A 12,343-nucleotide genomic window follows, 5' to 3' on the forward strand; every position below is an offset into this window, starting at 1 on the left:
GAAGCCTGAAAGAGTCACAGTGAAACCCTGCACACCTTGCATTAATTAGTTTTCATTTAGCCTGCCTTTGGGCTTTCACCAGGAGTTCTTGCCTGCTGGGATTTGTAGTTCAAATTTCGTGCAGTGTTACCTTCTCTGTGCGCTTGCAGGTCACTTTTAAATCATTTTACAAGCCCTCCAGTGGGCCTCAGAAATTCGTGCCAGTTTGCCTTTGTAAATACCTTTGTGCTGACAACAGGAAAGAAAAGTTCCTCCTTGCAGACCGCCGTAAAGCACAGAGGTCTGCAAGGAGGAACTTTTCTTTCCTGTTGTCAGCACAAAGGTATTTACAAAGGCAAACTGGCACGAATTTCTGAGGCCCACTGGAGGGCTTGTAAAATGATTTAAAAGTGACCTGCAAGCGCACAGAGAAGGTAACACTGCACGAAATTTGAACTACAAATCCCAGCAGGCAAGAACTCCTGGTGAAAGCCCAAAGGCAGGCTAAATGAAAACTAATTAATGCAAGGTGTGCAGGGTTTCACTGTGACTCTTTCAGGCTTCCCTCGGAGGAAGGAGCAGCAAGCTCCGAAATGCATTAGGGAAACAGAAAATTTCAGAAAAGAAAGCCGGTTTGAAAATAAAGAGTTCAGATGAACTTACCATTGTGGAGTGGCGTCCTCATTGCATGGGCAAACTTCAGGAACATTTACATGCGGCACGCCCTGCCGCCGAGGATGCACCGCCGTAAAGCACAGAGGTCTGCAAGGAGGAACTTTTCTTTCCTGTTGTCAGCACAAAGGTATTTACAAAGGCAAACTGGCACGAATTTCTGAGGCCCACTGGAGGGCTTGTAAAATGATTTAAAAGTGACCTGCAAGCGCACAGAGAAGGTAACACTGCACGAAATTTGAACTACAAATCCCAGCAGGCAAGAACTCCTGGTGAAAGCCCAAAGGCAGGCTAAATGAAAACTAATTAATGCAAGGTGTGCAGGGTTTCACTGTGACTCTTTCAGGCTTCCCTCGGAGGAAGGAGCAGCAAGCTCCGAAATGCATTAGGGAAACAGAAAATTTCAGAAAAGAAAGCCGGTTTGAAAATAAAGAGTTCAGATGAACTTACCATTGTGGAGTGGCGTCCTCATTGCATGGGCAAACTTCAGGAACATTTACACATATATATGTGTATTGTTTATGTGTTCCGGGTCCCCGCTCATGGGCGGAGATAATTCAGTGCTTATGACTTTAATGAGTATACCCCTGGAAGAGAACTAGGATTACAGGTAAGTAACTAATCCATACCAACCACCTAGTCACTGACAACTGACATGGGACAACTCGTGCACGGCTCCTGGTTTTCCTCAGCTTCGTCTGGTCGTTACAGCTGCAGCAACAAGGTCACAGTCAACACTTCTGAACTGTCCGACATCGGTGGCATTGCTCTTCCATGTCTCCTGGTCACTCCTGAGTGGCATAGACTCTGTCCCCTCTGCTTGCTGATTCTTCACTTCCAGAATCCACCTTTAGATTCCCTAGGACGTCTTCTCCAGAGGCACTTTTCTCCAAGACTTCCATTGTCATATACAGAGGTTCCTGATGTCTCTTCACCCGCTATGCACTTAGCTTCCTTGGTGTAGGCGACCTACTCTCCATGGCATCCACGGGTGGGGTGACTCTCCGACCTTATGCTGTCCAATGGAATTCTTTGGGGTCCTCTGGGAAGGGTTGCAAAACTACATCTGTGACTTCTCCATTGACTTCCATTGGTCACGTGGCTGTGTTCCCAATCTTCACACAGCCTCCGTGTGGTCCTTCTGTCCCCAGCTTGTCTGGGTTTTGGTCCAAATACCCTCCTCTTTTGAAGTTCGCATTCCACTTTCTTAATGTATGATTTGGTCTACCCCTGGAGACCACTGTATTTTGTTCTACTTACCTTATTGCAATTGAAGTGTTGTTGCATATTGTGTTGATATCTCAGGGTAAGAGATATATCAATGTGTTAGTCAGTGTTGTGTAATAAATAGAAGTATTGTTAAAAAAACAATATGTGGTTCCTTTTCATTTATTGTACACTCCATAATTAAACTGGTAAAACAAGTTGCTTAACACTCTTTCACGATAAGCCTGAAGGCTGCTCTCTACAGATACCACTTTGAGAGCTTTCTATGGTTATCAATGACCACTAAAATCAACATAAGGATTGCCTGGATTAGTGCAATGTGCATCACTTAAATAAGTGTGCACCATATACTAAGCCAGCCTCCTACAATTACTACAATCCAACATTACCCCAGTATTGGAACTTTCATAGATTCATATGCTTTGTATCATTCCCCGTCGTCGGAATGGGAGTCTCGGTAACAAAAATACCATAGCTGTAGGTACAAAAGACAATGGAAAAAGGCCTAGGCCTCATTACCTTTTGTAGCATATCACCCTCTTTGTGTAAAAGAGACCAAACTTTGGCCTCAGCCAATCAGAAGTGCCTCACCACTTAGAACCTTCCTGAAGGAACCTCAGAGCCTCAGATTTTCTACCGCACGTTGTGCTAGGGAGTCTCCTTTGAGCTCTGCTCAACTTCTACTCTTCTAAAGGATTTCTTCAGGTTTTTTCTACAGGATTTTCATCAGGATCTTTCAGATTCTCTTCAGGATTGTTGCTGCCTGACAGGATGTCGGAAATTGAGAAGAAAAAAGCACTTTTCAAGCCTTGTTCCTCCTGTGGCAAGAAAGGGCTTTTTGTGGAGGATAAGCATAAGGACTGCATTTATTGCCTCTATCCTGACCACCAAGTGGCTGCCTGTGCAATCTGTCGCTCTTTTTCTGCCAAGACCCTCCGGGACCGGGAGGGTAGGCTCCTGACATGGCTGCAAAGGCTTAAATCAAGGAAGGATACTGTCTCCAGTGACAGTGAAGATGCTGGATCGATGGCTTCTACTAGAAGGTCGGTGAAAAGGGGTAGGGGTTCCCCTTCTTCTTCTGTGGGACGATCTTCTAAGGCCTCAAAAAAGACCCCCAGTGAGTCTGAGAGCCCAGGTCCCAACAAATCTCCTCACGGAAGTGTAAAGGAGAGGGATGGACCTTCTACGCAGTCTACAGGTGCGAAGACTTCCACAGCCTTCAAAACACCTTCAGGCCAGTCTTCTGAGAGGACTTCTAGGTCCTCCACGACGAAGACGTCGACAGCGGGAGGCCCAACGACTAGAACATCGAAGGCTCCGTTGACTGGAGGTTCGTCGACGTCGAGACCGTCGACGGCGGAGTCCTCACCGTCGACGGAGAAACTAAAGGCGCCGACGACGAAGGTACCAGCTTCACAGGTGTCGACGAAGGAGCCGTCGACGACGAAAGCCCCGACGACGCCCAAAGTCCAGTCGACGACGAAGGCCCCATCGACGTCGTAGACTCAGTCGACGACGAAGGCCCCGTCGACGTCGAAGGCCCCGTCGACGACGAAGGCCCCGTCGACGACGAAAGCCCCGTCGACGACGATGACAACGGTGTCGACGACGGGAGTCCCGTCGACGGTGATGACGACGGTGTCGACGACTGCGGTCTCGTCGACGAGGACGTCGACGACTACTACGGTGACTATGACGACGGCTGGTGTGTCGACAGTTTCGTCGTCGACGACGTCCACGACCCCTATCTCGACGGCGTATATACAACCGTCGACTACGGAACCCACGATCTTATCCACAGAAAAGCGTATCACCATTTCTGTGACGCGGATCACACCGGAGATGACCTCTCCAAGGACAGTGTCCCCTCTGCTACCAACAATGCTTCTGCAAGAGGGACAATCAGAGGAAGATGACCAAGATGCATATAGCTATGCCAATAGTCCTTCACAACTATTTGTCAAATGCCAGGACACTGACTCAGAGGGCGAATACACCCACGAGGAACATGGTCATAGTCAACAGCAACAGCAGCAATCTGACCAAGAAATGGTTTCAGTGCCAACATCTTTCCTACAGGATCTACATAGGATGCTACAGGACTATAAGTCTAAGGCCAGTAGACCTTTGCCAAATACATCAACGCCTGCTACACCTTCAAGGGTTCAGGCGTCATTGGTGCCACCTACTCTCTCGGCTCCAACCTCTCCACAGCCTCAAGCAGCCATCCCTCAGGATTCCTCTGGGTTACCAAGATCACATGATGTTGATGAATCCTCGGATGAGGATCAGCAGTCGGATCACGTCTCTAATCCCGACACGGAATATGATGAGTACGTTATTGACAATCCCGCATCACCAAATCCGGACCCGGCGGACTCCCCGCCAGTGGATATTGGAGGTTTCCATCAGCTAATGGGGAGAGCGGCGGCAAGATTTAAATTAGCAATGCCTAAAGTCACCACAGATTGTTTTTTATATGACTTTAAAGAACCCTTTCGAAAGACTGCCAGGTCTATTCCAATCGTGGATCACCTATGGAAAGAGGGCATAAAGACCATGACACACCCGGCGACGGTGGTGCCGGTGCTACCGCGTCTGGAAAAGAAGTACAAAGCGACCGATGATGCCCCAGCGGCCTTGACAGGTCATCCAAGACCAGACTCTGTGATCTCGCAGGCAGCGCAGAGGAAATCGCGCAACCCTTCAGCGCCGCTGACTACTCCTCCGGACAAGGAAGGACGGAGGTTAGATAACGTGGGGAAAAGATTCTCAGCGATGGCAAGTTTGCTGGTGCGGGCAGCTAATGCCTTAGCCATCCTGGGTAGGTACGACCGTCAGCTCTGGTGCGATGTCTCCCCGTACCTTGACCAACTGCCTCCTGAATCTATGTCGGAGGCAAAGAAAGTTTTGCAGGAGGGAGAAGCGACGTCAATGGAAATCATCGATTGTGCAATGGATATTGCGACTACGGCATTTCGTTCACTGGCTGGAGCAGCAGTGCTCCGTCGCCAAGGGTGGCTTAAGGCTACTTGGTTCCGACCAGAGGTCCAGAATAAAGTATTGGATCTCCCCTTTGATGGAGAAGCTCTATTCGGCAAACTCATTGATGACACCCTGCAAGATATTAAAAAAGACACAGAGACCGCTAGGTCTTTAGGAACACTTCAGTACAGGAAGTCCCCTTTCAAGGGCTCCAGAGGCAGGGGTGGTACTTATAGAGGATCCTTCCAGCAACAGCGTTATTCCAACACAGGATCCAGTTCCCAGCAGCACCGCCAATCTTACCAACAGCGGCAGGGCCAGTCTACCAACTACTCCAGGCCTTACGGTAAAGGAAAGCAAGGTGCGCGAGGACGAGATTCGTCCAAGCGCCAATAGCGGCCTCCTGGCTCTTCCTACTGGACCCTCCTCCAGGAAGTCATCAGTTGGAGGCAGGGTCAACAAATACCTTCACAACTGGTCCCTAATAACATCGGACTGTTGGGTGCTCAACATCATTCGGAAAGGGCATACCTTAGAGTTCACTCAAGTTCCGCCACCCAAGCCCCCGGCAGCCACTCCTTCAAAACACCAGCGTCTTCTTCGGCTCGAAGTTCAACAAATGCTCCGAAAAGGGGCGATAGAGCCAGTCCCATCGAACCAAAGAAACCAGGGATTTTATTCCAGGTTCTTCCTGGTGAAGAAAACGCTCGACAAGTGGCGCCCCATTTTAGACCTCAGGGGGCTAAACACCTATCTCATTTCTCTGTCCTTCAGGATGGTGTCCCTCCAGGACATCTTGAAGCTAATCAACCCGGGGGATTACATGGCCACACTCGATCTCGAAGATGCCTATTTTCATGTTCCGATTCACCCAGCGCACAGAAGGTTTCTGCGATTCACAGTAGCCAAGAGCCATTACCAATTCAGGGTTTTACCCTTTGGACTCCGCTCAGCCCCAAGAATATTCACGAAGGTGCTGGCTCCAGTAGCAGCTTTCCTGCGGAGGCACAAGTTTCAAGTCTTCCCCTATCTGGACGACTGGTTACTGAAAGCTCCGTCCAGAGAGGCAGCGCTACAGGCGGTTCAAGCATGTACCAATTTATTCCAAAACCTGGGTCTCACTCTAAACGACGAGAAATCTTGCCAGATCCCGTCCAGAAAAGCCCGGTTTCTGGGAGCCATCTTGGACTCAAGGCTTTCACGAGCATTTCCTACTCTGGAAAGGAGGCACAAATTACAGACGATGGCCCAAGACTTACAAACAAAAAAGTCTCTTTCAGTTCGCCGCTACAAGTCTATGCTGGGAGTAATATCATCGTGTATTCCTCTGATCCCCCATTGCAGACTGAGGATGCGTCCCTTGCAGGAACAACTGGACAATCAATGGCGGCAAGTCCACGGTTCCTTCGACGACAGAGTGGCTATCACTCCGGAGATGAAGACTGCGGCCCTATGGTGGACAGACCTAGACAACTTGTCCCAAGGCCTATCCTTCGCAAGCGACCCGTCTCCACAAGTGATAACGACGGACGCGTCGTTGGAAGGTTGGGGAGCAGTACTAGAGGACCTTCATGTCAGTGGTCATTGGTCACCCCAGGAAAAATGCCTCCACATCAACCTGTTGGAACTCAGGGCGATACGTCTGGCTCTGCAAGCGTTTCTTCCTCGCCTGGAAGGTTCACAAGTGCTTATCAGGACGGACAACACCACGGCCATGCACTATGTGAACAAGGAAGGAGGGACCAGATCGCGCCCATTGTCACAAGAGGCCCAGCAGGTTTGGGAATGGGCGATCCGACACAAGATGTCCCTGATGGCAGAACACTTGCCGGGCGTCCTCAACGAAAACGCCGACAGACTGAGCAGGTCATCCTCGGTCAGCCACGAATGGGAGTTGAATCAGGACGTCTTGGAACAAGTCTTCAGCCGGTGGGGAAGACCGGACATCGACCTGTTTGCCACCCCGACCAACAAAAAATGCCGGTCTTACGCAAGCAGGCTTCCCCATCCAAATTCTCTGGGAAATGCCCTTTCGATACCCTGGTCGAAGACATTTGTCTACGCTTTTCCTCCCATTCCTCTGATACCACGACTAATCAGGAAATTCAAGGTGGAACCGTGCAGGATGATCCTGATAGCCCCGGCTTGGCCGAGGCAGTTCTGGTTCACGGAGCTCCATCTGTTGTCGATTGCTCCTCCTTTACCTCTCCAAATTCTGCCGGATCTTCTCACGATGTCCGAAGGACAGATTTTGCATCCAGACCCTCAGTCGTTACACCTGACTGCATGGCTCCTGAGCAGCGAGAATTTATGAACTTGCCATTATCAAACGAGGTTAGAGAAGTTTTGTCCCAAGCAAAGGCCCCTTCCACTAACAAAACTTACCGCCTTAAGTGGAAAAGATTCTGTTGTTGGTGTCGACAGCAACACATTGATCCATTCAATTCCAAACCTCATCAGGTCCTCCCTTACCTACTGTCCTTGGCCAAGTCTGGTCTAGCCCATTCATCAATTAAGGTCCATTTGGCTGCTTTGTCACGATTCAGAAGGACAGAATCTGGGCCTTCATTATGGTCTTCGAGAATAATCAAACAATTTCTTAAGGGCCTTTTCAGGGTCTATCCACCGGTGAGACCGCCTCCTCCAACATGGCATTTGAATCTGGTCCTTTCTCAGCTCATGAAGGACCCTTTTGAACCAGTCCATCGTTCTGACATCAAATACCTTTCGTGGAAATTGGCTCTTCTCCTCGCTCTCACGTCGGCTCGGCGTGTAGGGGAGTTACAGGCCTTGACCATTCAAGAACCTTTCCTTCAATTCAAGAGGAACACTGTCATCATGAGGACTAACCCTAGGTTCATGCCAAAGGTTCCCTCGGATTTCCATTTGAATGAACCGGTCATTCTGAAAACATTTTTTCCTCAGCCTTCCACACCAGCGGAAAAAGCATTGCATTCGTTGGATGTGCAACGATGCTTGAAGTTTTACTTACAACGTACTGAGGATTTTCGAAAATCTACTCAACTGTTTGTGGCCTTCGGGGGACCGAGTAAAGGCCTCCCACTATCCAAACAGGGTGTTTCAAGGTGGATCACAAGCGCTATATTACATTGTCACAGGACTGCTGGTAAACCTCTGACTGGAAAGATACGAGCGCATTCCTCAAGATCTGTGGCTTCCTCCACAGCACTCTTCGCAGGGGTGCAAATTAAGGATATCTGCAGAGCTGCTCCCTGGAGCAGCGTCCACACCTTTACCAAGCATTACTGCTTGGAATCTCTGCAACAGGATGATGCAGCAGTAGGACAAGCTGTCCTGAGGAACCTCTTCCACTAATGGTGAGCTTTCCTTTCTTCCCACCTTTCATTTTTTCACATTTTGTATCTAATGTCATGTTATCTACTGCTATTATTTACAATGCAAAATGTGATTATCTTGCCAACTGCTTACTACTCTGATACAAAGCATGGGAATCTATGAAAGTTCCAATACTGGGGTAAGAAAACAAGTTACTTACCTGTAACTTTAGTTACCCAGTATTGGTAACTTTCATAGATTCCCATGCGCCCACCCACCTCCCCGGGGAAAGCTCAGCCTACAGCACAGATGGTGTCTCAGTACACAACGGCTACGAAAATCTGAGGCTCTGAGGTTCCTTCAGGAAGGTTCTAAGTGGTGAGGCACTTCTGATTGGCTGAGGCCAAAGTTTGGTCTCTTTTACACAAAGAGGGTGATATGCTACAAAAGGTAATGAGGCCTAGGCCTTTTTCCATTGTCTTTTGTACCTACAGCTATGGTATTTTTGTTACCGAGACTCCCATTCCGACGACGGGGAATGATACAAAGCATGGGAATCTATGAAAGTTACCAATACTGGGGAACTAAAGTTACAGGTAAGTAACTTGTTTTCTTAGTTTTTGTTCTGAGTCTCTATGTGATGTGTGTGTGGAGAGTCTATGTATGTTTCACCATAGGTTCCATTGTCCCTTTTGTCAGAAACTTGCAAGTTTATAGTGCTCCTACAATTTCCCATGCCCCTAGTTTAGTTAGCTCTCCATATTTTGAGTTATGTGTTACGCGTGGGATGTTTTTGCTTTCACTCAAGAGTACATCTTACATCAATTTTCTTACATATAACTAGCCGATTTAGCTGTACAGAATTGTATCCTGTTCAGTCATACCAGTTTTGACAAATTCCTCCAATCTCACTTTGTGTTTTTATTATAGGCCTTTAGTAGAGCTCACCGCATTGGTCAAGCCAATAAGGTGATGATCTATCGTTTTGTCACTCGTGCCTCTGTGGAAGAGCGAATCACTCAAGTGGCCAAGAGGAAGATGATGCTGACTCACCTAGTTGTGCGACCTGGACTAGGCTCCAAAGCAGGCAGCATGTCCAAGCAGGAGCTGGATGACATCTTGAAGTTTGGCACAGAGGAACTCTTTAAGGATGAAATTGAAGGTATCCGGTTACAGGGTGGTAAGTAGAAAGAGCAGCAGTTTATGTTGTTTGAAATTGCTAACCAGCTTCAGATTATTCAGTTTTAAGAGCCTAGATGATCTGGTTGGCCTCCGGAAGTAATGTTTAGGCGAATGGGGAACACCATGAGCTATTGGCCCGATTTTGTCAGTACTGGAAATGTTCTCTTAAAGGACTTTGTTTTACTTATGCTAACAGCATAGTTCTAGTTTTCTGCTGTAATACTCCCCTCCCTGCCCCAGTAATGCAGAGCAACAACCTGTCCTTAATCAGTCCTGTATTAATCCCTTTTTACAAAGTATTCAAAATACAAATGTTCCTTTGCCTCCTGAGAAAACAGTCCTAAGACAAACAGTGTTGCCTCTTAAGTTCGGAAGCAGAACTGCCTGCTTCCAAGTTAGTTGATTGTGATAATTTTTAAACCATAGGCCTATTCAGCCTTAAACCTATTTACAAAGCATATGTTATGTTATGTTAATTTAATTTCTTAAGCGCAACAGTTACCCGAGGTTATCCTGGCGCTAGCTACTGCCTTCCGATCAGCGAGGTATGTGATGACCTATGTAGCAAAAAGCCAGGTTTTCAGTCCATTCCTAAATGTCATCAGCTCAGTGGCATTCCTAAGATGGAAAGGAAGCTCATTCCATGCTCTTGCGGCACATGTGATGAAGCTTCTACCACCCCAGTTGACTTTTTTAGCTGGGTATATAACCACCCCTTTGGCTCCAGAAGATGTACCAATAAAAATGCCATTTCAGGAGTTCCGGGCCTATTCCCTGAAGGACCTTGAAAATCGTACACAGGGATTTAAATTAAATCTGTTGTTTGACTGGGAGCCAGTGCAGCCTTTTTATTTCTTTTGTGACAGAAACAAACTTTGGTGTCCTGGTCAGCAGTCTGGCTGACGCATTTTTCAGGAGTTGGAGCTTGTTTAAGTGTTTCCTTTGGATATTTAAGTAGAGGCTGTTACAGTAGTCCACGCACAACGAGATTAGAAATTATATCACTATCCTTTGGCTGTCTGCTGGTAAGAATGACATTATTTTCCTAATCATTCTAAGGAGGTGGAAACTATCAGAGGCAACCGCTTTTACCTGGTCCCCAAAGGTACGTTTATTGTCGACTACGACCCCCAGGTTTTTTACTTTCCTAGTTGGCTCAGGAAGAGTCCCTAGTTCTTCTGGCCACCCGTCTGGCGTGAGCGTCCCAAAGTTGGCATTATTGCCAAAAATGAGGACCTCCATTTTGCTGGAGTTTAACTTCAGATAGTTCATGGTCATCCACATCCTGACCGCTTTCATGCAATCATGGAACCTTTTCCCTTTCCCGGCCTCCTGTCCAGGTCGTAGAGACACCACTATTTGCCTGTCATCGGAGTACGATGTCAACTGAAATCTGAAGGATCTGATCAAAGGCGCCACATTGGCCTTAAAAATGTGTGGGACTAAGGGAGGAACCCTGTGGTACTCCACACGGAAGGGAGAAAGGTTTCGATCGGGCTTTGTCTAAGTCCACAGTTTGAATTCTTTCTGTAAGGAAAGATTTCAGGAGATTCCAGGCATTGCCTTGCACCCCACAGGCCAACAGACGGTCCATCAGAACATCATAGTGAACCGAGTCGAAGGCCGCGGAAAGGTTCAGCATATCTGAAAGAGACACGTTAGTGATAGATTCCTTATCTTAGAATATCCCCAGGCGTCAGACTGGATCCGGAAAGTTTTGCGTAGCAGTACCCTTGCGCGTCGGCAGGCGTCGTCTGCGGCACCGCGTCCGTCGTCGGTGTCGTGGGCGCCGTGATGACGTCGTCGGAGTACTTAGACGCCGCCTCCGCGTGCTGACGTCAGTTCTTCTTTTTTCCGCGCCAGCCAGCGCAGATCTGGAAAGAGCAGTAACCCTTAGTCAATTTTTGACTAACTTTTTGTGATCTTTTGATCCCTTTTCGAAGTCTTCACGACTCCGACGGTGCCGTTAGGGATGCCCGGGTTCAAGAATTGCGAGGAGTGCGACCGTACCATGTCGGTTACGGATCCCCACCGCTTGTGCCTGATGTGTTTGGGCGTCGACCATGACGACGAGGCCTGCTCCGACTGTCGGGCCCTGTCGAGGAAGGCCAGGCGGGAGCGGTCCCGCAGGCGACTCGAGATCCGCCAGTCGGCCCCGCGCCGTGTGAGGTCCCGGTCCCGGTCCCACGGGAGGTCGAGGGACAGGTCGCGGGGACGGAGCCGTCACAGCTCCGGGAGTCGGCGCCACTCCTCTGGGTCCAAGTCGTCAGGTAAGAAACACAAGAAGTCGAAGAGACATCATCGCTCTTCCGACTCCCCCCGACGCTCGCGCGATGCGGCCGGGGGTTCGGGTGACACCGCCCACGCGGCTCCTCGGGAGTCGCGGGCGCCGCGTTCGGCTCCATACCCCCCGGTCCCTGGGCTGAACGCGACGCCGGAGGAGATTGAGCGTTTCCTCATGGCCATGAGGTCCCTTTCTTCTCCGACGGGTTCCACGGCGCCTACAGGCCCAGTGAACCCGTCTGGGGGCCCTAGTGGGTCGGGGGCTTCGACCCCGACGCCGTCGGGTGCTTCGGCCTCGACGCCGCCGGCGCCTTCGGGCTCGGCGCCACAGGGCCCCAGGATCCCGACTCCGCCGGTGCCCTCGGGCACGGCGCCGCAGGGTGCAGCGGTCCCGGCGTCGTCGGCGCCTTCGGGCTCGACGCCGCAGGGCGCCGCTGGGCCCTCCTCGGGCGTCGGATTGTCACCGGTGGACCTTACGACCCCCCCGGCGTCGGTCCCTATGGTGTCCCCTTCGGCGTCGGCGTCGACCGGCGCCGCCCCCGATGCCTCCTCTCACTCGGTTCCGACGTCGGGACGATGCCTATCGGCGCCGATCTTGACGCCGTTTGGGGACTTTCAGTTCTATGAACCGTCCTCATTCGCTCATGACCCTGAGTCTCAGGAGATGGGGGACGAGGAGGATTGGGAGGGGTCTGAGGACCCTCTGACACGGGAATGT

The 12,343-nt window shown here is 49.8% G+C and overlaps 1 protein-coding gene across 3 annotated transcripts in view; it reads left to right on the top strand.

The window, feature by feature from the left end:
* CHD3 (chromodomain helicase DNA binding protein 3) overlaps positions 1–12,343 on the top strand; it is an 813,321-nt gene that overhangs the window by 515,224 nt on the left and 285,754 nt on the right. For all 3 annotated transcript variants that reach the window (XM_086946072.1, XM_086946074.1, XM_086946073.1), the window contains exon 23: positions 9,091–9,340. In XM_086946072.1, coding sequence (XP_086802198.1) covers positions 9,091–9,340 — 250 coding nt within the window. The remainder of the gene's footprint in view (positions 1–9,090; positions 9,341–12,343) is intronic.

This window comes from Lissotriton vulgaris, chromosome 12 (assembly GCF_964263255.1).
Source record: "Lissotriton vulgaris chromosome 12, aLisVul1.2, whole genome shotgun sequence".
NCBI classification, from domain to species: Eukaryota; Metazoa; Chordata; class Amphibia; order Caudata; family Salamandridae; genus Lissotriton; species Lissotriton vulgaris.